This window comes from Channa argus, chromosome 14 (assembly GCF_033026475.1).
Source record: "Channa argus isolate prfri chromosome 14, Channa argus male v1.0, whole genome shotgun sequence".
Lineage (NCBI taxonomy): Eukaryota > Metazoa > Chordata > Actinopteri > Anabantiformes > Channidae > Channa > Channa argus.
Genome location: NC_090210.1, coordinates 633490 through 660803, shown reverse-complemented (window position 1 = coordinate 660803; position 27314 = coordinate 633490). Strand labels below are relative to the sequence as shown.

Below are 27314 nucleotides of genomic sequence, written 5' to 3'. Positions count from 1 at the left end.
GAAATAAAATGCTCGGGAAACATGTCTTTTATTAGAATTATCAGGTTTCTAGTGACAGGGATTGATAAAACCAGATCAACATTTCTACTTAGGAATATTTTCTGTCATACTCTTGATGAAGCGACAGCTCCATCTCCTCAGTCATTTGTTCCGTTTTAAAATATACATGAATAGTAGCACCTCCGGGCTGAGCACATAATATAAAGAAAACTGTTGTGTGCACTGTTGAAGTTGGGAGAGACAGCTGCTCAGTGGAGGGATGGGGTGAGGTGGGGGCTTTACTCTGTGAGGCCAAGCTTCTTCTTTAAGGACTCTGGCATCTCAGGAGGAGGGGGGCGGGGCAGGCGAAAGTAGACCTTGACAGAGTCGTAAATGAACCACTGCAGGGCGGTCAAGGTACCTATCATGATGATACGGGCAACCAGACCCTTCCACACACCTGATACAGAGAGACCACATATTCAGACACTCATAACAGTAAGAAAACATGCTAGTATTAAGTGCAGTTTTTTCATCTACATATCAAGTCCAGTGTGGATCATACAGACCTTTAGGTCCAAGTTTCTTGAGGACCTGGAAAGCAGTGCTGCCCTTCTCCTTGTTCAGCACAGACACCACAGAGTCAGCAGGGTGGGAAACGATGGCACAGAACACACCAGCTGCACATAGAGCAGACACACATCAGTGAAGTAGACTCAGATCAGCTGGATCACAACACATTAAATATTAGTTTATTCCAGCAGTCTTGAGATGTTGTGGTACTCACCAATGTATCCTGCCACAAACGTCACAACTAGCTGCTCTGACTTGCTGCACTCACTGCGTGGCTTGGGAACAACATACTTGTAGAGCATCTCCACAGTGCGCTCAAAGCAGGCAAACTTCATCATGGTATAAGGGATCTGCCTCATCCACAGGGGCACCACACCCTTATAGAAACTGGAGTTACAAAAGACATGAGTTCACAAAGAGGTACTATGTGTTGTACCAATACCAGATCAATTCACCCGCATTACCATACACAAGACACGCAAAAGCAAGGTCAACCCCTTCGGGGGATAGGATTTACCTCAATGCCCTGCTGTTTAAATTATGTTTGACATGTGTCTGTCCCCCAGACAAGCAGCACTGGGAGAATTCTGTCTATAGAGAACAGTTGCCAGTAATGCAGATGGGCTGGTGGGACAGGTATACTGCTCTCACACGCCAATGACTCAAGCACCTTCGACTGTACAGCCAAAAAAGCTGCAGAGGAGCTCTGCTCCAAGCAGAGTCCTCCAAAGGTGGATCTAAGGAGCGTGTTGTCACATATCCAACCTCTCGATAAATTCAGCCAACAAAGCAGTGATAAATTACTGGAACTGAGGGACTTTCGTACTTACGCCCAGAGCCCCTCCTCTGCATACATCTTGGGGACACATTGTCTGAGGGTGTTTGCATAACCTGGCTGTGTCTGGATACGAACTTTGACCGCCTCCATGGGAGCCAGAGCAATGTCAGCAAAGAACTCAGCACTGGCCGAGGCAGCCAGGTACAGTGATGTCCTCCACAAGTAGGTGTTCTCCTGTTGGGTGGGAGTACACAACACATTTGTCAGGTAAGGCGAATCCCCAATGTCGCAGAGCAGGTGAAGGCCACCCCACCATATAAAGACAAACAGTAACCCTGATTTAGTATGATTTCCTTTGACACTGTACCTAGCTGACATCGCCACATGGACTAAAACCCCCCAAACCATTTCAATTTTGACATTAGCCATTTAGAATGGATCTGTTTGCCTTCTCTCTCACTGACAGAAAGTTATGAATTTGTCTTTCCATATGTAAAGCTCATGTAAACTAGACAAATGGCAATCTTGAGCATTGTACACAGATGGGGGCCTCGTGTGGCCACTGACATTGTGTGTGTATAAATGTGAAGTAACATTGTAAAGCATTTTGGATATAAGTGCTATATAAGCAGACCTTTAACCTGAAGTGGCAATCCTGAGCCAACAAGCCGAGCTGGTAATAAGCACACGACTTACAATGCAGACCATACAGTTTAACTTGGCATCTGACATCCTAAGATTTACCTCTGGTTTTTATGTAACCAATGGTTCACGTCATATGTAGACACCTTATTCCATTTGTTTACTTTTGCACGACTTCTAACCAAAATGTGAGTAAGTCTAGCAGCCCTGTGTGGACTCACCTCTCCTAGAAGGTCACTGTAGAAGATCTTGAACACTTCGTAGAAACCGAACTTGCACAATCCCTGCATGGAGTAGCCAATGAAGGTGGGAGCCCAGCCCTTTGCCAAGCCTCTGACACCATCTTCCCTCACTGTCACGGCAAAGCCATTACCAATGCTTTTGTATTTGCTCGGATTCACCTGAAGACAGCAAACGCTTCAGTAAGAAGTAAAATCAGTAAATCAGGGGCAGCATTAGGATCTCGTTATAGATGGTATTTTAAAGCTTGTGAAAGAAGTATTGAGTTTGGATTAATGGCTGGCATTTTTTGTAGCTGCTGCTAACTAGCTGCTTAAGAAATTAAGTGCAAAAGGGGGACATAAGCTACAGGTCTACTAGTGGCTACTACAGACAATTCAGGGTTTGTAATTTTTCTTAGAATGATTTCCACATTAAATTGAAATTAGTGTTCCTTTTTCTTCTAAAATGTGTGTTTTTTGGAAACATACTAATGGGTCATGTAGAGGTCTAAGAGGCTGAGCTTCCATACAAACCTGCAAACGGCACTTGACAAGGTCGAGGGGCACCACTGCTGTGTGTGTGATGCCGCAGCTCAGGATACCCCCAAACCCACAGAGGGCATAGTATTTTGAGGAGCCAAACTCGCAGCTGACATCCTCTGTGGTAGAAGGGAGGGCACACACAACATACATGCAACATGCAGGGTCACATGCAAAACTGGACAAAAATTAAAACACCAAACAAGAACCTTATAATGGAGGATCTGTCACTGCAGGAGAAAATATTACTACCTTTTGATGATGGCAGTTCTGCACGTCAATTACATGACTATTTAAATTCACTGTCACAATTCCTCCATTACATGGCTGTGCCATTAGAATTACACACCAAATGCTGATCAAATCATTGTAAAGGTGATTTCAATAACCTGTGGGGCTTTGAAAGATGGTCCATTCACCAGTTACTCCTTTATACAATGTTTTTCGTGACTCCCATTAAACTAGGCAAGTGAAATTAGGGGAACACACCCAGTTTACACCCATCTGGCATCTGGTTCTTGAGGGGAACCTGACTTCTAGTGCCCAAACCATGACTGCTGAGAAGTTAGTTTACAAATAAAAATGTAATTCTGTGGGTCAAAAAGTACTATGAGACTCCACTGACTGTCGAGATGGTAGTAATCACTTAATATGGGTTGAAAATTCTAGCTCACAAGTTTTAAAAACATTATGTGTAGTACACTAATGAAACAAAAGACACTTCTAAATCTATTATAGGAGAAACTTAAGGATAAACACTGGTAATTCTAATACAGAGGCTGAAACCAAGAATGATCTGAATCTGTAAATGTAGAACCTGATTTAGCTTATTCATCTGTTTCATAGTTGTCTGAAAACTATTCAAACACATCTCACTGGGTAACCTGTTCTTTTTATTATGAAATGTGGCAATAGAAATTTTTGTAAAACAGCTCAAACTAATATCAGCATCCCTTTTATATAGTCTGGTAAGGGTTCTGTAAAACTTGACAGGCCACTGGCTGCCAATTATCTCAATCAGGTTTGTTCAGTAAATCACAAGCTTTCATTCATATCTGCAGTAGGCAGGGACAGATGTAATAGACAAGCGCATATATATATATATATATATATATATATATATATATATATATATATATATATATATATATATATATATATATATATATATATATATATATATATATATATATATATATATATATATATATATATATATATATATATATATATATATATATATATATATATATATAAAGCAGGAGCTGTATTGAATTGAAGTTGAAAATGGCAAAACTATTGCATTGTGCAGTGAACATAAGTGGCTGGGATGATGTTCTTAGTCGGTAGAGCCGTTTACAGTAAAAACTACTGTGACCTTATCTTACAGTCATTTTGGCTTTTTTCTTCCTTTATTCAATAAATATAAGTACATGATTTACTAAAAATAAAAAGACACACCAAAATGCAACTGGCATCATGTTTTCTAATGCCTGTGTTTCAAATATCTTTTCAACTGGATGCTCCTGACAGTACAAGGGCACATAGTTCATTGTGGCATCAATGACGGATCCCATAGTGTATGTCCACTATACATTCAGACACACCGGATGGAGCCATAAGAAATGAGGACATTTTTTGGAAAGTGTGAATCTGTTGACCTCTATCTATTGTGTACCCAAGTTGGGGCTGGTGAGCACAAAGCATTTATATAGGAGCACTTTTGCAGAATCAAGGGGGTGATGTTATGATCAATCCAAAACATTTGAATCACCACATAATGGAGAAGTAATGGAAAATGTTTTCACAACTGGTGTTTGGCTATTTATCACATGCTAATTGGTGCATTTAAAGGACGAAAAAAAAAAAAAAAAGTTATGGGACGGCGAGGCGTGACGTTAAAAAACTGCATCGAGCCATGAACACAGACCTGCATTCTGCATTTGACCAGATCGAGGGGAACCACAGCTGTGTGGGTGGTGCCACAGCTCAGAATCCCACCAAAGCCACAAAGGATGAAATACTTCTGAGAGCCGAAATCACAACTGTCTCCCTCTAAAAAACACAGGTCAGACTTTAAGAGGACGACACATGAGATGAGAAAGGACAATCAATCTGTTTATTGGGTGTCCAACTGGCTTTTTCAGCATAATCCAACTGGAATTAAAAACAGGTCTTCCAATTTAACCTTAACCCTCATTCTCTTAGATGTCTTTTTTTGATTGTATTGGTATGTGTATGGTTATTCGGTTGCGTAATTGCTTATTGGCTGTAAGACAAATTGCCCCATGGGGATAAAGTTTACAGTGGCCCCTTTTTTTCCCTCTCACAAGCACAGAACATGCAGTGGTACATGTTCACCAGCTTGCATTTGCTGTGGATTTAAGTGCCACTTATCAACTCAAATGAAGATGATGTGAGCAGATGGAGATGTTTGCCTCTAACCAGTACAAGTTCCAAATTATAAAGACAGGAAGGAAAAAAAAAAAGTACCACGTTGGCCCTTGGTGAACCTTTGCCGTCAAACTAGACATTAAAGAACAATGAAGGGATTAATGAAAGGATGGAGTCATTTAAAAAAAAATGTTATGTTGCGGTTTGAACTGTACGAGATTCTATTGACCTTGTTAACTAAAAAGGGCTAAATTTGAACAAGCTCTTGACAGAAAACAATTAGCACCATTGCTTTATTGCGCAACATTAACTCATGTTGGTTACCTTTAGTGGCGTTTTACAGTGCTCTCACTCATCCTAGATCCAGTATCTGAGAGAAAGTGCGACAGTTAAGACGCAATTTGCTGCTGTACAAATACAACACAGCACTTTGCCCTTCCTTGTCCTCCACAGGCGGCTTGTATGCAGCTTAGGCCAAGCAGCTAACCTCTTCAACAAGTCCCTGATTGTGAATACTGTATATATGTATATTTAATTTCTAACGTTAGTTGCGGTGCGTACACAATTGTAACAACTAGCTTTGATGCTACATCTGAATTAATGGAAAACGACTAACAGTTACAACCAAATATACCCCACAGGCTAAGCTAATGTAGCTAACGATAGCCCTGTGCCCGAGGTTACCTTCTGCAACAGCGGCTGCTGCAAGTCTGCGGGTTTTCTGTCCATGAAGACTCTGCTGGGGTTCTTCCACCTTCTGGAAAGTGAATAGAGGAGCGCTGAACGGATTAGCCCGGGCCAGCTGCATCAAAGACGTCGGGTACATGATGGCGTCCTGCCTTCCTGCGGAGCTGCGTTGGGACGACCAACAGATTAATCGTGTGTAATAGCTCAAGCTAACTGATTGCGGTGACTGAAAGCACAATTCACCCCCACCGACTCACGAAACACATCCTATATCGACCGAAGGGACAACATGTCACGTGCTGGTTGGCGAGTCTGACGTCTGAATGACCGTGAAGGGGACATGTTCACTAAATCAACACGAATTATCACGTAACTCGAAGTTGGTTCAAGCTTCTGAGCAAAAGTTAGCCATCTCAAGGTCTTCGTCATAAATACTAAATACCATTGCATTTACTTTTTTGTTCTAGCTCCCCACAATGCTATGCTAAAGTAACGCTTTGTGCTAAGCTAACTTGACCGATTCAAGGTGGAAGGTCTCCGAACAGAATACATGAATCCCGTGAAGAAAATTACTAACAAGACGTTACAATTAATGTAATTTAAAATGACTTGCAATATAACATTTCACAATAAAGAGTCTAAATTAACACTCATTAAATGAACTTCCACTTACTTTCTGCTTAAGATGGCGACTCCGCTGTGCTGTAACCGGCTGTTCGAAGAGGCCGAATGACCTCGCGATACATCAATTTGTTCTTTCGTTACGTCACCGAAAAGCCTGGGCGGGCCGTTCATTTGTCTGACCCGTAAAAACACGCCGAACAGCCTTCAATCAAGATCTCTGGCCCAATAACAAACGGTCAAATATAAAATAAGGCGGTGCTTGTAGGAACTTGAGAGGAAATTCTTAAAAGCCGCAGTGACACCGACTCTTGAAACCTTAAACTGTAGGAAGTACATAGCTGAGAGAGAGGTCATGATGGGTGAGTGGAGAAAACAAGGTGTGTTTAATCTGGGGTTTAAGGACATACTGGAGGATGAGCCTCATTACACACATTTCCAAGCAGATATCTCAGCAGTACTGCAAGTGCTGTTCAATGATTCTGACTTGAGGAAAGGCATCATTAGTACCTTTTCACAATAAGATACTGTATCAAGTAATTTCAGAAAATGATGTTCTTCCTAAGATGAACTGTAATCATGTAACAATCAAAACTTTCCTCTTGAAGCTGCTAACATGACTACTCAAAAGAGCTTTTGCAGCACATTTATGACTAGATACATTTTTAAAAGGTGTCATCCCTGTAAATGCTAATGACTAATATAAATTATCTCTTTTGCAGGTTTGGATCAAACCATTCAACATAGGATTTCATTTCACTAAAGAACCCCTTTCTAATAGCTTTTTGGCCTTCTCTTGCAAAGTGCAAGTTTATTTCTATAACGAGTTTTAAACAGAATTTTTAGAAAATTATGATATGATTTTCTCAAAGATTTACATCACAAGTAACATTTTTAATTACCAGATATTTACAGTTGCTGCAATATGCTACTTTTAGGGTCTTATATGGCTTTGGACAAGCTAAAAAACAACACCAACTTAAAATACAGTCTACATCCAGTAATATGTAATATATAAGTCATTCCAATTGCTAATTGACCTTCGCATTTGGCTTACTTCACAAACTGCATTAGGTTCAAAGTGACAGCTCAGACTGCACTAATCAGAAGAGTGTGGGCGTGGTTGTGACATTGTGTCACGCCTGCTCACATTACCTTATGTCTGGTTCAACAATAGGCACTTGACTTGAACATACTGCAAACATTACAGCCAATGAGCATGTAGAAGAAATGTGTCTTTGTACATATGTTGGTATCTGCAAACTGCAGCTTAACATTTTCACATTTTCACACACATCTCACACTCATTCACCACGTATAGTTTATATTTCACTTCACTGGAAAAGTGACCATTAATTGCTGGATATCAGCTCTTGCCATTACACTAGTATCCTTAAAAGGAATTGTTCTGTGGATTTTATCATAGCATCAAATTGCACTGTCAAATTAGTCAAAGTTGTGTGTGGCAGGGTGATCCTTGGTTTATAATAGAGAAAGTTACCCATCATGACCGCAGTCTCAAAATAGACACGATGTAATTGTGTTACCAGAAAATTACTAACAAGTCAGACTGCAAAGATCAAAGTTAGGGCCTGCAAACATTCAACTGTTCAGTCAGTGGGCAATTCAAAGCTAAACTGTGGAGTCAACAAAAACCTAGACAAAACTGTGTGCATAGTAGCTGGTGTGACAAAAAGATTCCTAATTTAACAGTCCTGCTTTGTCATCCCATCTGCACTAGATTACTTCCAAAGAAAAAGTTTTCGCTGCCGGAGCTAGATTAGATTGCCAGATTGACAATGCACACTATATGAAGGTTTGCAGTGTTAAAATTCCCCCCAAACTTACAGTGGGGCAAAAAAAGTATTTAGTCAGCCATCGATTGTGCAAGTTCTCCCGCTTAAAATGATGACAGAGGTCTGTAATTTTCATCATAGGTACACTTCAACTGTTAGAGACAGAATGCGGGAAAAAAATCCAAGAAATCACAGGATTTTGTAGGATTTTAGTAGGATTTTTAAAGAATTTATTTAGAAATTCCTGTGTAAAATAAGTATTTGGTCAGTATTTGGTGGAGTTAGAAGAGAAGAATAAATTCTGAATTGAGTTAGATGAAGTGATGCAAAGCATCCCAAGAGGTGACAGAGTGGTGATTTGTGAAGATTTCAATGGACGTGTTGGTTAAGGGAACAGAGGTGATGAGAATTAGATGGGCAGGTCTTCAGGACAGAACGCAGAAGGACAGATGGTTGTAGACTTTGCAAAGAGGATGGAAATAGCTGTAGTGAACACTTTCTTCCAGAAGAGGCAGGAACATAGGGTGACATATAATAGCGGAGGGAGATGCATTCAGGGGGACTACATCTTGTGTCAACGTTGTAGAGGAGGACGAAGTGGTGGAAGTTGAAAAAGAAAGAATATTGTGTAGTTTTCAGGGAGGAGCTGAGACAGGCTCTGGGTGATCAGAAGGTGCTTCCAGATGACTGGACTACTACAGCTAATTTGATCAGGGAGACAGGTAGGAGGGTACTCGGTGTGTCATCTCGAAAGACGAAAGCGGACAAGGAGACTTGGTGGTGGAATGAGGAAGTTCAGGAGTGTATACAGGGAAAGAGGTTAGCTAAGAAGAAGTGGGACACTGAGAGGACTGAAGAGAGTAGACAAGAGTACAGGGAGATACAGCGTAAGGTGAAGATAGAGGTGGCAAAGGCCAAACAAAGAGCATATGAGGACTTGTATGCTAGGTTGGACACTAAAGAGGGAGAGGTGGATTTGTACAGGTTGGCCAGACAAAGAGATAAAGATGGGAAGGATGTGCAGCAGGTTAGTGTGATTAAAGATAAGGATGGAAATGTATTGACAGGTGCCAGGAGTGTGATGGGAAGATAGAAGGAGAACTTTGAAGAGTTGATGAATGAGGAAAAGGAAAGAGAATGAAGAGTAGCAGAGGTGACTGGTGTGGAGCAGGAAGTAGCAAAGATTGATGAGAGTAAAGTGAGGAGGATGTTAAAGAGAATGAAGAGTGGAAAGGCAGTGGTTCCTGACTAGTTTGTTTAAAAAGATCGTTTAAAGTGAGAGGATGCCTGATGAATGGAGAAGAAGTGTACTGGTGCCGATTTTTAAGAACAAGGGAGATGTGCAGAGCTGTGGCAACTACAGAGAAATAAAGCTAATGAGCCATAAAATGAAGTTGTGGGAAAGAGTAGTGGAAGCTCGGCTAAGGGCAGAGGTGAACATTTGTGAGCAGCAATATGGTTTCATGCCTAGAAAGAGAACAACAGATGCAGTATTTGCTTTGAGGATGCTGATGGAGAAATACAGAGAAGGTCAGAGGGAGTTGCATCTTTGTACATTTAGAGAAAAGCGTATGACAGGATAGTGAGAGAGGAGCTGTGGTATTGTATGAGGACGTCTGGAGTGGCAGAGAAGTATGTTAGAGTGGTGCAGGACATGTATGAGAGCTGTAAGACAGTGGTGAGGTGCTGTAGGTGTGACAGAGGAGTTCAAGGTGGAGGTGGGTCTGCATCAACGATCAGCTCTGAGCCCCTTCTTGTTTGCTCTGGTGATGGACAGGCTGTGTTGTGTGACAAAAGAGTATCAGCAAGAATGAAAGGAAAGGTGTTCAGGACGTTGGTGAAACCAGTGAAGTTGTACAGCTTAAAGACAGTGGCACTAAAGAAAAGACAGGAGGCAGAGCTGGAGGTAACAGAGCTTAAGATGTTGAGGTTCTCTTTGGGAGTTTCGAGGATGCAGAGGATCAGGAATGAGGACATCAGAGGGACAGATCATGTTAGATGTTTTGGAGATAAAGTCAGAGAGGACAGATTGAGGTGGTTTCTTAATAGAAATACAATTTTTGAGGTATTTCCATCTGGTTTTAAAAGATACCACAGCACAGAATCAGCTTTTGAAAGTTTCTAATGATGTTTTATTAACAGTTGATCCTGTGGACTCAAAAACTATTATGGCATCCAAGGATGTAGCTTAAGATGGATCAAATCCTATTTGACTTACAGAAATAATCTTTCCACTGTTTTGCTGATTTGTTTAATGCAGCATTTTGTTAAAAAATGTCATCAAGTCTTTCTTGGCTCCCCCAGCAGTCTAAGCATGCCCTTTTCTTTTCTCTCTCCACAATCGGTCAAAGCAGATGGCCACCCACCCTGGACCGGTTGGAGGTTTCGTCCATTAAACGGGAGTTTTTCCTCTTCACTGTTGCCTCGGGCTTGCTTTGTTTAATTTGTTGGGTTTTCTCTATACATATTTATAGTCTTGTCTTTATTACGTGATGTCCTTTAAGATGACTTAGTTGTGAATTGGTGCTATACAAATAAGGTTGAATTGAATTGAATTTATTAGTTTGTCTTGAGGACATTCGGTAGGGATTTAAATTTGATAATCAAATTAACTCAGCTGTTAAGTCCAGGTCTTTTAATTACCTACAGCTTAGTCAACAGTTTCAGTCAATTTTATCCAACCAGCTGTAGTTAGGACAGATAATGGACATCAGTTTTCTGCAGTCTTTTTTTAAACTGTGAGAAATGTGATAATTCTATTTATCATTGACTGCACAGTTGGTGGTGGTATCTTAGAATCGTAATGACATGCTGTGCTATAAAAACAACAGAATTGAGGTTGGTTGGGGAGCGGTAATGTCAGAGTAGCTATACCACCCTCTAATGGAGTGACATAAGGTTGCCTACTGTTACCACATGAAAATGTTATAAAGATGTAGGGGTAATTCTTTCCTGAGAAATACTAGATCCCAGACTTCTATCTCGGCCTTCTATTTTTAACACAAACCTCTGCATTCACAACTTTGTGAGACACAAACAGAGATCAGACAAATTTCCTTTTTCATGACTTGGGCTGGAAAACCAAAAATATCCAAGTTTCCCAAGAAACATGAGAACTCTTAAAGAGTCAAATGTGCAAACTACATGTTCTGGAATAAAATGGTCTTTTAGGATAAGTAACAACACAATAGTTTATTGAGTGAATATTCAATATTTGTGACAGTGAATACATAATTATGTAGAATATACTAACATCTACTTTTAATATAAGAGAAGATTAAGAAAAAATTTGTGTTTAAGATTTAGAACAATTCAAATTGTATAACAGGCCTCAGCATTTCAATAAGAAAATGGTCGAGTACAAAACAAACTTTTCAAGGCTGTTAATGACTGACAGAGAAAAATTAAGGCCAAATGTGAAAGATCATTAATCACATATTCAATCCTCTCTCACTCTCACAAACATACACACACCATGCAAGTCTGTCATAAAAAAAATTTACTTGACCACAATTCCACATATTCCCATGAAAGCTCCCATGTTTATGTTTCTCAGAGTTGATTAGTGGATGGCTTTGATGTAACCTCATGTCAAGGATTGACCATAAAGACAACACCATGTGTGCTACTGTCCCTTCATAATGTGTCATAGATATCCTTGACGAATCACTGAATGGCTAAAGTGTTTCTCCTTAGGGATTAACGTAAAAACGAGAGAGGAATGAGGGAAAACAATAAGGAGGAATTTGAGGGGGGGGGGAAAGTCATGACGTCAAAGGTAATCACGGCACCCATTAACAAGATGGCTACAATGTAGATTTATAATTTGAAAAATAAACAGAAGCATGCAGGCTTCTCTTTTCCTTTTAACTCTCTACACAGTGCTGCCAATGGCCACTTCTGAGTCTGGAAATGGAGCGCTGGTGTTTGTCTCCATGGCCTGGTAAACCAAAAACAGGAAAGCAGCCACAATGGCCAGCAGGAACAGCTTAATCCACAATAAAACACTGTGGCGTGCTGCTTTGGTTTGAACTGCAGGAGGCGTTGCAGATAGGAGCCTGGAGGAGGTGGACGAGGAGGAAAAAGAGGAGGTGGAGGGAGTGCCAGAGGGCAGGCTGGTGAGTCTGCTGAGTCTCTCTGTGTAGGAGGATGAGGAACCGCTGGTCTTAATGTGTTTTGGAGAGAAGAGGCTGTTTTCATCATTCCACAAATCGCTCGACTTCACTGGGCGACCGGCAGCTCCTTTGATGGGTTGCCGACAGGTGGCACTATGAGGCACAAGACAAGTACTTAGTCTACATGGCACACAGACAGACATGTAATTGTCTTTGAGGTCTTGGGGGCATTTGAGAAAACAAACTGATGTTAAGCCTGAACTGATTAACCCTAAGATGGGCTTTCAGTTACATGAAAGCTGATCAGCCTATGTGTTTGCTTACTGATTTAATAGCGTGTTTGAGGATTAAAAAAAAAGCTCATACACTATGATTCACTATGGTAACTAAAGTAAACCAGGTAAATAAAGAGCAGGTCTTCCATTTGAATTCAGCTGCATTAGAAATAGTAATGCGTGACATTAATACAGATTTATCTTTAAAAAAAAGCAAGAGCAGTGAAAGGTAAAGAAAACCAATGAATTAACACATTTGGAAATAATCTTAGTTACTTAGTAAACTTGATTTTCCTATATGGATGATAGAGTAGCTAAATCAAAGGCCTCGTTTCTTAGATATAATTTGACAAGGACAAAGTGCCTATGGCAGGCTATTTCAAATCATTGCCTGTGCCTTGTCCCTTGAGGGGTTGCCACAGTGGAACACATTGATTTGGAATGAGGTTTTTTTTTTTACGCCAGATGCCCTTTCTGGCGCAACCCTCCCATTTTTTTCCCCGACTCATGATGGGCACCATAGTGGCCCCTTAATGGCTGGGCGGAGCTACACCTGGTGGGGTGGGATTCGAGCCTGAGACCCTATGCATCCCAACCTGATGCTTTACCCATTGATCCACCAGGTCCCCTACCTATGGCAGGTGGCAGGTTATAAAAACCTATGTAACATACAAAAGTTTATATATAGACCTGTGACTGTTATATCAGCCTGACAAACAATAATGTAAAGGTAGAGATGGCAAGTAGAGATGAAAGTGCATTTATGTTAGAAGTAAATGGAAATTTTAATCTTGCAAAATATTTAATGACTATGTTTTAATGTGTAGCATATAAACTTAAATGCTGTAAAATTTTGTTCAGATTTTCTTTAGCAATAAATGTTTCAGTATTTGTAGCTGTAATCCAACCAGCCTAGAACTATGATAATGATTCATCAGTTTGATGAAATACAACACAAGAACTCATTCTTACATCAGTTGTCTTGTTTCTAAAGCCCAAAATATTTTTAAGTAATATATGGTAAATGTTTCAGTGCAGTATAAATGATTGACCACCTGACATTTGTCTAACCCAAAGACTGAGTGTTAGAAGGCCAGAAAATGTACAGATTTTATACTGAGGTGAGGATGAATGCATGTCTGTTAAATATTGCATCATATACGTGAGGAGAGAGATGTCTCTACTCCAAATCATAAAAGCAACAACAGTAAAGACAGGTCTTGGGTAACAAATTACTAGGGTAATATCTAAACTGAATTTTAATCTTCTCCTGATATAAATATGTGGATGTGCTCTAATCTGTGAACACAAAAAGAAAAAAAACATCATACAATCTGTCTCTGGTAACCTGTGATAGGTATTTCTATAAGAAACAAAAGACATTCATTAGGCACTTACATCAATCTTGTGGGACTGTTGATATCATTGGGGACCAGCTCCTTCAGAATATCACTCTCATTCAATTTCGATGTTTGGTCACCAGCTGCAATCTTTTCCACCTACAGAGAAAAACAAACATACTGAGTGTGTTGAGCAAACAGCTGAATAAATCTCCCCAAGGACTTGTAGCAAACTATTTGTTGCTGATTACTTTTAAGGGAAATTCACTGCATGTGTGGACCCACAGTGGACCCCTGCTTGACATTACACACCTCACACCATGTGACCACTTTAATGCGGTTTACTGAAAAACCATGTGTGTGACACAGAGCACAGTCTCCACCTGTAGCAGTGTACCTGTCTCACTAACACACACTTTGACAGTGTGGACATGTACAATTAGTTCTGTGTCCTCAGAGGAGTGCAAGGAGACACGAAGCTGGTGTTTTTCTGCTGATTTATCTTAAGCTCTTTTACTTTTTAATTAATATAATAATACATTTACATTACATTTACATTTAGTCATTTAGCAGACGCTTTTATGCAAAGCGACTTACAAATGAGGTACAAGGCAGCAAAAATCTAATAATAATAATACAACATTCATAGCCACAATTATCTTATTTTTTAGTCTATTCAGCTCTGTTTTAGGATACAGCAGCTAAATGCTGACATTGTGCTTTGCTTTAAGATAAATAACCCACTTCCAACTTTAACCTGATTCTGTACCTATATCTGCAGAGCTGGAAGGTGAGCATAAAAAAAAATTGTTACATAATATATAAAATCTGATATTAGGAGTGATTAATTGGCTGTCAACTGCAAGTTATGAAAAAAATAAGAAAAAAAAAACCCTGTTATTTTCTAAACCCCTGTAGATGCAGGCTTACTCGTGTCCGGTGGTCCAACAATTATCCACTCCAGAGGTCGTTTCATGATAAAACTCATCTCCAAAACATTTATTGAATTATTCCACAGAAAAAGTTACACAAATATTTCCAGAGCACGTTCAACAAATTAAATCCACAGAACACAGTAAGAAATGTACCTCCACAGCTACACACTAAACTTTCCACTACTACCCTGCTGCTCTCCCCTCCATTAGCTCAAAAGGTGCTCAAACATTCTTTCTCTAACCAGTTTGCCCAACCAGTAGTCAAAGGCATTTTATGTATACTTGTACATACATCCTTAATTTATCTAACCTTTCAAGACACAATTCTATAGACAAAGAACAATAGTAAACAAACAAAAAACTCCCATTGGCTCATACATACCCTCCGAGCCCTAATTGTTCTCCAATATTAAAAACAATTACTAACTTAACATTGGAAACAATTACTAAATTACTTATGAAATAACAACAAAAACTATCCTATAACTTAGCTGGTGATGTTGATATCCTTTTGGACCAGCACCAAATAAGTAAAGTGCTGTTTGAAAGGTAGCTGAGTTTCGGTCATTTCTCGAGTCTGCTGATTTAGTCTGTTTTAAATAGTGTTAAGAACTGTAGGCAGGGAGTTTAGCTCTTCTGGTGAAGTGGATATTTGGTCTGTTGTGGGTGGTAGTTTCATCTGTCCACCGAGCTTCACCGAGTGTTCACACCCTTGACCTTAACAAAGGCAAACAAATTAGTTTGGTTTCAACGAGGAGGCGGTTTCCATATATAAGAGCAAATATAAGGCACCTGTTGGGCTGGAGCGTCAGCTGAAGCATCAGCCCTGGTTTTGAAGCCTCCTTGTGTGAAGACCAGCGAGTCTACCTGCACGAGTCCACAGAGTGATGACATCGAAACGCACTTTATTTCTAACTTCCTTTACTCCTTCTCTTTCTTCCCATTAACCCTTTCTACTCCATAAAGCCTTTTTCTTTGTTTTACCACGTTTTCAGCAGATCCCTTTTCTCCTCTGCAGACACAGAACATAGCACCCTACTAGAAGATGACAAGTTTCCCACCTGCGCAGCCTCACCCAGACCACTTTGTCAGCAGCCTCTTTTACTTTTACCCTGTGGAACTGGCAGTCTGCAGTGAACAAGGCTGACTTTATTCAAGAATTTACAGAACAAGGCCACCCCGCCTGCACTCTCCACCAATTTTTTCTCTGTGTCACCAGGGCAAAGACTGAATACCAGGAGAAGCTCAGCAACACCACAGACAGCAGAAATCTGTTCTCCACTTTCAGATAACTCATATACCCACTTCCACTTTGCCGGCTTCTCCATTAGCTCAAATTGCTCTCCTCCAGATGATGACATCCAGCTGACTTCTTCCAACACTGCATCGCTCTCCTTATTTTCCACTCTGACTGATGAGGATGTATCCACCCTCCTCCTCTCTAATCATCCAACCACCTGCTCTCTGGAGCCGATCCCTTCCATTGTCCTTCCAGCAGTTGCACCCACATTAACACCAGCTTCTACACAAATCATCAACACATCTTACATCAGGCCCTTTTCCGACCTCATTCAAGCAGGCCCAGATTACCCCACTGCCAAAGCCTTCTCTTGACCCCTCACTTGTGGAGAATACCGACCTGTCTCCCTTCTTCCATTTCTGGTTAAGACAATGGAACGAATAGTCTTCAATCAACTCTCAGACTTTCTTTCCAAGACTAACTTCCTCGATTTCAACCAGTCTGGCTTCAAGAGGGGTCACTTCAGAAACTGCACTCCTGACTGTTGTGGAATCTTTTTGAGCTGCAAAAGCCACAGGTAAGTCTTCTGTCTTTATCCTACTCAACCTACAGTATCTAGACCTGGCAGCGCTCCCTCTCACATAGCCGAGCCCCATTTGGCTTGAGGGAGGAAGCAGTTAAGACCTTCAGTATAGCTTGAAGATGATCGTCAGTAAGTCTGGACCTGTACTTGGACTTATTGAAGTTCAAGTTAGAGAAAAACTTTTCGCACTAATATGTGCTCCCAAAAAGGCCTTTTGACTTTTTGGTCTGCTTGGGGGTCTGCTTGTCTGCTTTTCCACTCACTTCCCTAAACTTGGCTTTGAGGTCAGAGTTGCACTGCAGATCAGTGACCTCCATTTGAAGCACAGGAAGGGCATCTTCCACATTAAAGAAGAAGGGATCGTGTTTTTCATGATGACATGAATATCATACCATTTGTAGATGGTAGAAAGTACCAGGATACCGGGCTGTTCATTATCACCTGGGACAGTGGGACACCATTATTTATTTATTATATACAAACAATGGGATTTACTGGCTTTTATTTTCTATAATAACCTCATTGAATCGGTGGTACGTCTTAGCCAACACTGATGTTTTATTGACTATATAACCGAGGCGGGTAAGCCCCTGATGAGGCCCCAGCCTGACTCCAAAGTGGGACGTCAGGCGGGAGCTGGCTGAGTGGCCCCATCGGAGGTCCACTCCCCTCAATGGAACATTGGTGTTGGTCATTAATGCTGGTAACATTGACTTCGTCCAGCTCGAAGTCAAACATGCTCATTTCAAACACAGTAATTGGTCATTCTATGGCGGCTATGTGATGTTACAAGGCTCGCCCCCAGAAGCCTTATATCATATCATATATCATATCATCCTGTGGGTCACAAAATATCGTCTCGCGGGCCGCAATTGCCCCCCCCTGCCCTCGCGTCTGAGACCCCTGTGATAGGACTTTGCTTTGATGTTTTCTCCTTGACTTAGATTTTTTCTAGCCTTGTACCTTACTTGTAAGTCGCTTTGGATAAAAGCATCTCCTAAATGACTAAATGTAAATATTTATTTGCATTGCAGTGGCGGTGAAGCTCTTTATAGTTGAAGGACACTTTGTTCTTTGGGTTTGTCCCTCATACCCCAAAATAAAGATTGTAGTGCAACCCTGGTTTGTTTGTTTATAAACTCCACTAGTTCTTTAAATGTAGCCTTACGCCTGAGTGTCATAGGCCACATTCCTCCACTACTTTCTCAACCTGTATGGAAGCTTGGAAACAATAGCACACATGTTGGCTTTACTATCATAAGCTTTAATTGTTTTCCAAATGGATAAGGCCTCATCCATTTAGGCTACAGAGATCTTATATTCATTGCCATAATGCTCCTTTAAAAGTCTCTTGACTTTTTAGTTTCCTAGGTACGGTTCCATGTGAAAAAACTTGTCAATCTTTGTTTTACTCTCCACCCCTTGTTTAAATGCTCTGACGAAGAGTCTATAGACCAGAAGATCTCCACTAAAGTTGGGAATATATTGAGGAGGTAGAGTAGACAACCTTTAGTGTTTAACCAGAAATTCGGTCATGTCATTCTGGCACTACATTACCATGAGCAAAGCTGGCTGACTTTCTGAACCTGGCAGCTGGCTAACAGCACTTGCTTGGGAACCACAGTGGTATGTTTCTGCCCTTACACTCCCACTAGATTTAGCAATGGAATACCTCATATTAGGTTCATCGCTTGCTTCTTCACGGTTTAGCAGCACTGGTAACAGCAATAACAGGTACGTTGTTACCCCTTGCATTTGTTGTCTGTGTCTGATTTGATTTAGAATAGTCTTTGCTGCTCTTTGAGCCACCCAACACCATATCTTCATATTTCTGCAAGATCTAAAGCCCAAAATATTTTTAAGTAATATATGGTAAATGTTTCAGTGCAGTATAAATGATTGACCACCTGACATTTGTCTAACCCAAAGACTGAGTGTTAGAAGGCCAGAAAATGTACAGATTTTATACTGAGGTGAGGATGAATGCATGTCTGTTAATATTGCATCATATACGTGAGCTTAACTTCTTGTTCCTCTAGAGTGTGTTTTTGGCTTAATGCCTCAGCCTTAGCTAATAAAGCTGCCCTTTCTAGTTCAACCTTAAGGCATAGAGATGAAGCCAAAAATGCTACAGAGCGTTCTGGATTTTACGGATCTCCTAGAGGACACTACCTTCAGAACTTACAACCTCACTTGCCCTATTTGCTTCCTTTATGTGCCGATGTGCTTCTTTAATCCAACGAGCAACACTCACCAAATTTACTGAATTAATTTGGCTTTGGCTCAAACCAGCATTGCTGATCACTTTTCATTTCTTTTTCTGATTTTCTGAGTACTTCTTTAACAGAGATATTTATATCATATATTCACCAAACAGTTTGTTGAAAGTTCATCAGTTTGGACCACCTCCACCACCTCCACGCAGCAATCATCATCCATTAAACTAAGTTGTTCTTTTTTCCCTGTTAGCTCGCCTAATTTAGCCTTTCTTGTATTTATCAGACTTGCTTATCCCTGTCGTTGTTCTACTATAGCTGGATCAACTTCCTCTTCTATTATTTACACCGAATGTTAATCCACGTGTTTAATCCATGTAGATATGGTTTCTTACTAATGTAGAGGCAGGCTTACTGGTGTCCGGTGGTCCAACAATTATCTACTCCAGAGGTCAATGTATGATAAAATACTTAACATTTATAGAATTATTCCACAGAAAATGTTCCACAAATAATTCCAGAGCAAGTTCGACAAATTAAATCCATAAAACATGTACCTCCACAGCTACACACTGAACTTTCTACTAATACCTTGTTGCTCTTCATTCCCTTAGCTCAAAAAACTGCCCAAACAAACATTGTTTTCTTGAACTGGTTAGGCAAATTTTAAACGCAGTTATGGGATGTCATCAATGAAGTCATTGGTGCACTTGTACAAAAAACATTCACCTAGAATTTAACTAACCTTCAAGACACGGTGACTATAGAAAAACTAAAATAGTACAGAGACAATTCCCGTTGGCTCATACGACCCCATTAAGCATATCAGTAAATACTAGCTACAAAAGAAAAACTCATGTCTTCAATACAGTTCAACAGCAGCACAAAAAACAGCGTCCGCAATTGAATTAACTCTGGAGTTTGAACACAAACTATTATTACCTTCATGAAGGAGTCTATTTACTCCAGGACTGTTGGATTACACTGACTTAGTTTGAGCCTAATAAACTTACAATTGAGTGGGAATTCAATCATCTATGTCTACAACTGCAAAGTCACCACACAAACTCTGTATCTCCTTAATAAAATTGAAGCTAGGTGAAGTTTAAGAAAAATGAACATGAAATCAGTTTCTATCACTGATCCATGTCCTTCTTTCTGTTGCTGATACGGACTCTCTGCTAAGAGCTACAGGGCCCTGTCTGGGTTGGGAATGTGAAGGTTACAGTGTCCACCAGAACCTGTAACACATTAGGTTAAACAGTCGGTTTGTATAACTTCCAGCTTTAGGTGGATGTAAGTTAATGTTTTTGTGTTTTGATAATTTCTTCTTATAGATCTTTAATTTATGAAGCGCCAGTACTGAACGAACACGTTGTCGGTTCGAATAACTTGGACTTTACCTGAGCAGAAGAGGCTGGTCCACAAGTTTGTTATCTTATTCGTTAACCTCAGTGGTGTTTTAAAGAATTCAAATATTATGATGTCATTACACAAATAATCATATTTTCATGCTCTAGTTAAATACTGAATCTTTGTGTACCTTTAATTTCTAGCCCAACTTACAACGCATTGTCGCACATTTCATAAAATTGGCGTATTTTTAAAAATTGATTATGTTGACGCGTCGCCCCACTCTTACACAGGTACACCAGAGAATCCGAGTTGGTACTTTATTTCCCTGCCCTTACTAAAGACAATGCACTGATAAGATACAAGTGTCACCGAGAAGCAGAAGTGAGGAACAAAAAAAAAAGAAGAAAAAGCAGCCACCACAGATGTAGAACTGGAACTGTACCCCTTTTGCAAAGACACCCCGTTGCTTTAATCCTGTTGGGTCTAACACAGTCCAGTGGGATTCCTGACTCTTAATGGGTGAGATGGGGCTAAAGGTGACTGGGTCGACCGTGGTGGGGCCAACCAAAGGGAATGAAGACTTGGCAGCTCCCCGTAGAATTAGTTCTTCAAGTAGAATCTTTGACTTTAACAAGACACAGTCTAAATTAGATGTGCATGTTAAAAAAAACCGAAAACAATGACAACTGAAACACTTTCTATTAATCTTAATTTATAAATGAATAGAGATATTAAATTAGTACTACAGTTTACACACCCTGAACTCTGGTGTCAGTGCTGCACTCTGTCTTACTGCTGGCTCAGGTTGCTGAAAAACCAACACAAATACACAAGATGAAATCAAAATCCATCAGAAATCAGAATGAGATCATCAGGTCTATATCGCCTGCAGTTTTAACCTGTTAATTTAAACTGAAGTGGGTTCTGTTCCATTATGTTAGAGATGTCTACACTGGTTAGGAAAAATGCTTTTAAAAAACAACAACACATATTTAAGCAGTGCCGTGTGTATTTCTGATGCTGTTTACAACACTAGTATACCTCATTCAGTGCTGTGAGTGTACCGTTACCAGAGACCAACATAATCACTGTTGATGTGCCAAAAGTGAATCCGTGTGTACTGTCAAAGTAAAAAAAAAACATCTACAAATGGAGTTTAAACTGTTTTCTCACTTTTAACAAAGTCCTTGCACTTCACTTGTTAAGTTTGGACAAATACTTAAGAAACATATTTAATTGATAAACTGATTTATAATCAGTCAGTGATAAACCACATCAGTACTTAACTCCAAAATGCACCTTTGTTTAATCTACTCTGGTTGTTGTCCAGTGAGACTGTAAGTAGGAAAATAAGTTATTTGGTAATTTGTTCAAACAAAGTAGAGTAATTTAAGGTCAGCTTTTGTGAGGTTAGAACTAAAATTCTAAAGTTAAACCCCCCCTCCCAAAAATTATATGGTGAGGGCACCTTCCAGCAAGGGCTTCCAGGTGCTCCATTTTGGGTGGCCATCTTTGAATCAATCTTCCATTTGTGCCCCACATTATGGGAAAGAGTTTCCCCTCCTGGACTCTTGGGGAAACCACATCAACACATGAAACAAACCTGACATTTATCCACAAATGGAACCAAGGGGTTACACAGGAAAATGCAAAGCACCCAACAGCCCAAAAGTTCTTAGTTGCTGTGCAAGGCCAAAAACAAATGTGAAATAAGTGAAATATAACCCAACTGTGACAAGCCATGTGGATAATACATACAATTTGTCTACATTTGTCCACCCTCAGGTGCAATTTGCAATTATATATCCCTCAAAGAACAAACAGGCTACCACCACCTAGGGCTACCTGAGCAGTTCTGGACAAAGAGGAGTAAGGTTCAGCACAAGCAAGGTTGAATACAGGTTTGAGATCCTCAGGTACCATCTGCGTGGACAGATACCACAAGATAAAGACAACTTTTATCAACTCTGAACAGAGCAATCTCTACTTTATCTTCTGCAGTTATATTATTGTTGACATCACATCTAGGCTGTAGTTATCACAGTAGGACACAAGAACTTTCCTATCAGGTTGGACAAGTTCTAGATTTTGACAAGCTAGCTCTAATTAAAAAAGTTAGCAACAGCTAGAGTAAAAGCTAAAATATAAAATAATGTTATCATTGTCTTTGAGGAATAAATAAATACATTCTAAAATGTAACCAAAGTCAAAGAGGCTCTGTACAATGCTCTGTTTCAACCTACACGCTCCTCTTCACGTGGACAGAGATTCCTGACTAGAAGAGAAAGTGATAAAACTGTGCATGTGGAGTGTGTGCAGAGTTGTACACCAGTAGGTTTAACCAGTTCCAATGTTTCTGTGCAGAGATGGGAGTGTGGTGGGGGGTGGACAGTATTCACCATTCTATGTGATAATTTCCTGGATCTGCGCTTTACACTCAGCATGGGCTCTTCATCTTTTTCTTCCTCATCCATCAACAGTTCTTTCTAAAGACATGGCAGATACATAAATCTATCACCATGTCAGGCTGCTTTTCCCCCCACTTTACAGATTTCTTACTTTGTGCTTATATGTAAAGAACAGGTGACATAGAATATCACATTATACAAGAATATTTGTATCGACACATGATCATTTACCATTTCATACACACAAAATAATAGAGCCTGAAGTAAACAAACTGCAAACAGGTACCTGGGGTGCTGTCAATATACAATAACCCAAACAACTGATACATCAGCTGGTTGATCAACAGAAGAAATACAGATTAAGTCATTTAATCAATAAAAATGTCAAACACTTGCTGTTGCCACTTTTGTAAATGTGTGGATTATAGTACTGTTTTTATACTATATAGTATAAAAATTATAGTTTTTTTACAGGCTCTAATGTAGATGGTATAATATAATAAATGGTAACTTATAATAATAAATGGTAAGCACTTATATAGTGCTCATATACCTATTGGCACTCAAAGCGCTTTACATTGCTTCTTATTCAATCATTCGCACTCACAATCACTCACACACCTATGGGGAGCAGCTGGCCAACACTCACCGGGGGCAACTAAGTTGGGGTTCAGTGTCTTCCTCAAGGACACTTCCGACATGTGACCGGAGGAGGCGGGGATTAATCACACCAACAACTGCGGGATTGGTGGATGACCGCTCTACGTCCCTGCACCACAGTCACCCATATGTATTTTATATTATTTTATTTTAAGACCTCAGCTCAAAAAGTGTATGCTCACTTTGTGAACAGCAGGAGGAGCTGCTCACAATCACACTATTTACATATCTCGCACGTAGCGGTCGAGTGTTTCTATTGTATTAAACTTAGTGAAGTGGGTTTTTATGACTTCAGTAACATTTGTAAGGATTAGGTACACCTTGCTCATATCAGGTTAGACCTCTTTTAACCCTTAGAACTGCCTTAATCCTTTCTGGCATAGTCTCAAAATGGCTTAAAAACTGTTTTTTCTGACTACAATAACATATTGTAAGGACTGTTGAATGGAAGTTATCAGAAGGACGAGGTAAGGAGCAGCCATTACAGATGAATGGATAAAGTGTAGTCTAAAGTCTAAAGCACTGAGTGCACGGAGCAGCTAACACTGTAATGACACACTGTCACCAACATATTACCAGCATAGGAGAAACAACAGTGGCACAAACATAATTTGGCAACAGAAACTAGGCACATTTCTACAAACTGCCAAGTGAGGTAATTTAAAAATTTTGAAGTTTGTACACCCGGTGCTTACTGGTTCTTACCATTTGCGGCTGGGTGCTGTGGTGGCGACTGGTGACTGGCGTCTTCCCTCGGCTCCTTACCGCTCTCTCCACCACTGGAACTGGTTCAGGCTCTACCACAGGTTCAGGCACTGTAACTGATGTCACTTCTGATAAAACCAAGTACAAATGAGAACAAATCGTTATTTTAAATTAATGCTAATCATTTTCAAGGCATAACTCAATTTTATATTCATTGCTTACCTGCAGGCAGTCATTGCTGTCATTTCATGTAAGGTCATTTAGGTACAGTGAAAATTAAGAGTGTAAAGATGAACCAATTTTATTGGATAGGAACCAACCGTATTGGTTGGTTCATTGGCTGATCCAAGAACCAGAGACACAGCTGCATCAGTTTAAAACCTTAGTTTCATACTAAATAGAACAATACACCTTGGGTAATTAAAATCTCACCTACATGTAGTATAATCTGCTACACAGCTTTACATACAGTCAGTCTGACTGCTTAAGACTGACAACTTACCATCCTCCTTGTCACTGTAGAGCTCTGATTCACAGTTGATGTTGTGGTTGCCTTGGATTTCAGTGAGAACCAACTGTGGCAGCGGTGGCCGTGCAGGACCATCATCCAGCAGCTTCTGCAGCTTTCGCTCATACAGTTTCCGGCTGGATGCTGGTAGAACGAGTAGAGGAGAGAACCTCGAGTAAACCTTTGCAGTGCCACCTGAATGAGACTAATGGTAACTTCTCAACTAGAAACTTGTAGTAAACCCATCTTTGACATTTTAAAGTAATCTGCATCAGATGACTGTGATCATGCTGGCCATTAAATAAATAAACGAATGAATGAATGTAAAAAAAAAAGTCTGTAGAGGGGTATGGCAGGGGGACTGGCCAATGTACTCAAATATGTAAACGCATCAACGCATAACAAGTAGGAAGTAAGATGGTTGTGTCTAGCATGGAAGTATTTTAAGCAGTATTTAAGCACCTTTTAATGAACTGCTAGATTTTGTTACTCTAAAAGTGATTTAAATTTTATTTTGCTATTTATTTTGTCGAATTACTAAATGTAGATTGCATCACATTTCTTTGACTTGAATGGAACAAGCTCTTGCTTTAATTAAATGTGGAGAGACTTTACGTCTGTAAGTCTGTAAAACACAAATTACCAGTTAAGACTGCCCTATTTTTTGTTTTGGGAATAATGCCCTGCAGTACATACTTTATCAAACTTTTTTTTTTTTTGGAGAAAATTAATAAAAACACTGAAATAAGTAATGATACATGAATTAAATTTTTTCCCCCATTCCCATCCCCAGCTGTGCAGTGCCGGTCCAAGCCCGGTAGAAATTGGGGATGGTTGCGTCAGGAAGGGACGTAAAGACTGTGCAAAATCAACATGCGGACAATGACTCGCTGTGGCGACCCAGAACTCACGCGATAAGCCGAAAGGACGGGAAAAAAACCCAAAAACAAACAAAAAAACCCCCCAATGATTATTGTCGGGGCCAGTCTTTATTTTATATACTGTAGATTTAGGGACACACAGTCTGTGATTTTGCAGTTGAAATGAATGAATTATTTCACCAAGTTTTCCTGTTACATGTGAGCACTCCAGACAATGTTAGGAGAATTCAGCCTCCTGTGCATGATGATCATGCATGGAAATTTAGTGGATTTTCACAATAATAAAATAAGTTACGTGTTTCTAAACACTCATTAACCCTTTTTTTATTGGTACCTGCTTTTCCTGTTAAGGGTCGTGAGTGAGCTGAAGCCTATACCAGCTGATATAGGCTGAGAAGTGGGGTCAACCCTGGACATGTCTCCATTCTGAGGCCCAACGCAAACAGAATATAACATCTACCCTCACACCTACGCGCAAATTAGAGTCACCAAGGAAACCAGAGTACCCAGAGGAAACAGACAAAAGCACGGGGAGAACATGCAAAGTCGACAAAGCAAAGCTGCAGCCACCTGGGGATTGAAACCCGTACCACCTTCCCCCTAGCAGGGGAGCTTGTGCATGATCCTCTGTAGTAAGCTTAAACACATTTTTAAAAAAAATCTAATGGACACAAAAAGCAATTAATGGTCACACACACACACAATACTTTGTACACCAATACTACTTTGCCTAGAGTCAGAGAGAGTTTAAAGACCATTCACCAAACTAAAATAGGGCTGCCACTAACAACAAGTTTTCTAACAATTAATCCATGGACTATTTTAAAATTAGCAGGACCATGACACCTGAAGGGCAAGATAGCTGCAGTAAAACATGTTAAAGAATGAAATGCCTTAACAAACTAGCGCTCCTGCACAGTAAAACCAGCACAGCAACATATTTGTGTCAAAATGCTAACGTTACCAGTACAGTACTAAAACTATGTGGGAAACTATGCCTCAGGAGGTACGGCAGTCGTCCACGAATCCCAGAAATGTTGGTTCGATCCCCAGCTCCTCCGGTCACATATTGAATATCCTTAAGCAAGACACTGAACCCCAACTTAGGAGCTTCCAGTGAGTGTAGGCCAACTGCATAGCAGTTGCCCCATCAATGTGTGTTATTGTGAATGGGTAAATGAGAAACAGTGTAAAGCTCTTTGGGTACCAATAAGGTAGAAAATTGCTATTTACAATAAGTGCAGACCATTTACCATTTAATACAAGCCAATGCAGTAATATCACAAATGTGTGGTGTTCATTATTTTGCCTGGGGACACTTTGACATGTGGTCGGAAAAAGCGGGTCGCAAACCTCTGACCCTTTGTTTGGTAGGCTGGCGGCAACTCTACCAACCGAACCACTGCCCCCCCACAAAAAAAAAAAAATAAAAAATTTAATATTATGTATAAATAACTAAAGAGCCAAAGATGTTGTAGTGGTAAACACTTATAGAAGAGTAATGATTGATTAGTGTAATTCCTGATAATTTTGATTAGATTTTTTTGTAATTCTGAGACATTCTGACTATTTAGTTTGTCCTGTAAAAGTCATACAAAAAGACGAGTCGATTGAAACTTGATGACTATCTAGGTTGCAGTGCAGATAAAAATAAATTGTTGCTACCTCCTCTCAGTATGATCCTCAAGCTTTCTGGGGTTGAGGTATCATCAGTGAGAAAGTTGCCTAATTTTTTTGTGAGGTTTTAGATTAGAAAACACTTTACAGGAGCACAAAGCTTACCAATAAGATAGAGGTGTGCAGTGATAAAAAGGTTCTGTGAAGGTAATTGAAAAATCTGCTGATGGTTTGAATTCAAGGC

The 27314-nt window shown here is 40.1% G+C and overlaps 2 protein-coding genes and 1 non-coding gene across 11 annotated transcripts in view; all 3 read right to left on the bottom strand.

Annotated features, from left to right (window-relative positions):
- Positions 1–11: 11 nt before the first annotated feature.
- slc25a3a (solute carrier family 25 member 3a) lies at positions 12–6644 on the bottom strand. Of its 3 annotated transcripts, none has more exons than XM_067474318.1 (8): positions 6488–6644; positions 5812–5978; positions 4664–4788; positions 2194–2373; positions 1383–1564; positions 767–939; positions 549–659; positions 12–439 (listed from the first exon to the last, which is right to left on the bottom strand). In XM_067474318.1, exons 1-8 carry the CDS (start codon positions 6607–6609, stop codon positions 279–281), a joined length of 1221 nt encoding a protein of 406 aa, XP_067330419.1. In that variant the 5' UTR covers positions 6610–6644; the 3' UTR covers positions 12–278. The 3 variants fall into 3 exon arrangements, with proteins under 3 accessions (XP_067330419.1, XP_067330418.1, XP_067330420.1); XM_067474317.1 differs by lacking the exon at positions 4664–4788 and adding an exon at positions 2728–2852; XM_067474319.1 differs by lacking the exon at positions 6488–6644 and adding an exon at positions 2728–2852 and having other exon boundaries at positions 5812–5952.
- On the bottom strand, positions 1103–1303 carry LOC137099063 (small nucleolar RNA SNORA53). The gene has a single exon (XR_010910702.1). It is a non-coding gene; the product is annotated as a small nucleolar RNA SNORA53 (small nucleolar RNA).
- Positions 6645–11404: 4760 nt separating the features above from the next.
- tmpoa (thymopoietin a) overlaps positions 11405–27314 on the bottom strand; it is a 39015-nt gene continuing 23105 nt past the window's right edge. The window contains exons 3-9 of one of the 7 annotated variants that reach the window (XM_067474410.1): positions 24567–24716; positions 24065–24192; positions 22691–22777; positions 21049–21099; positions 20734–20916; positions 14020–14120; positions 11405–12499 (exon numbers count right to left, since the gene is read on the bottom strand). In XM_067474410.1, the coding sequence (XP_067330511.1) occupies positions 12106–12499; positions 14020–14120; positions 20734–20916; positions 21049–21099; positions 22691–22777; positions 24065–24192; positions 24567–24716 (1094 nt within the window). In that variant the 3' untranslated portion in view covers positions 11405–12105. The remainder of the gene's footprint in view (positions 12500–14019; positions 14121–20733; positions 20917–21048; positions 21100–22690; positions 22778–24064; positions 24193–24566; positions 24717–27314) is intronic. The other 6 variants (XM_067474413.1, XM_067474412.1, XM_067474415.1 and 3 more) reach the window with 6 other exon arrangements.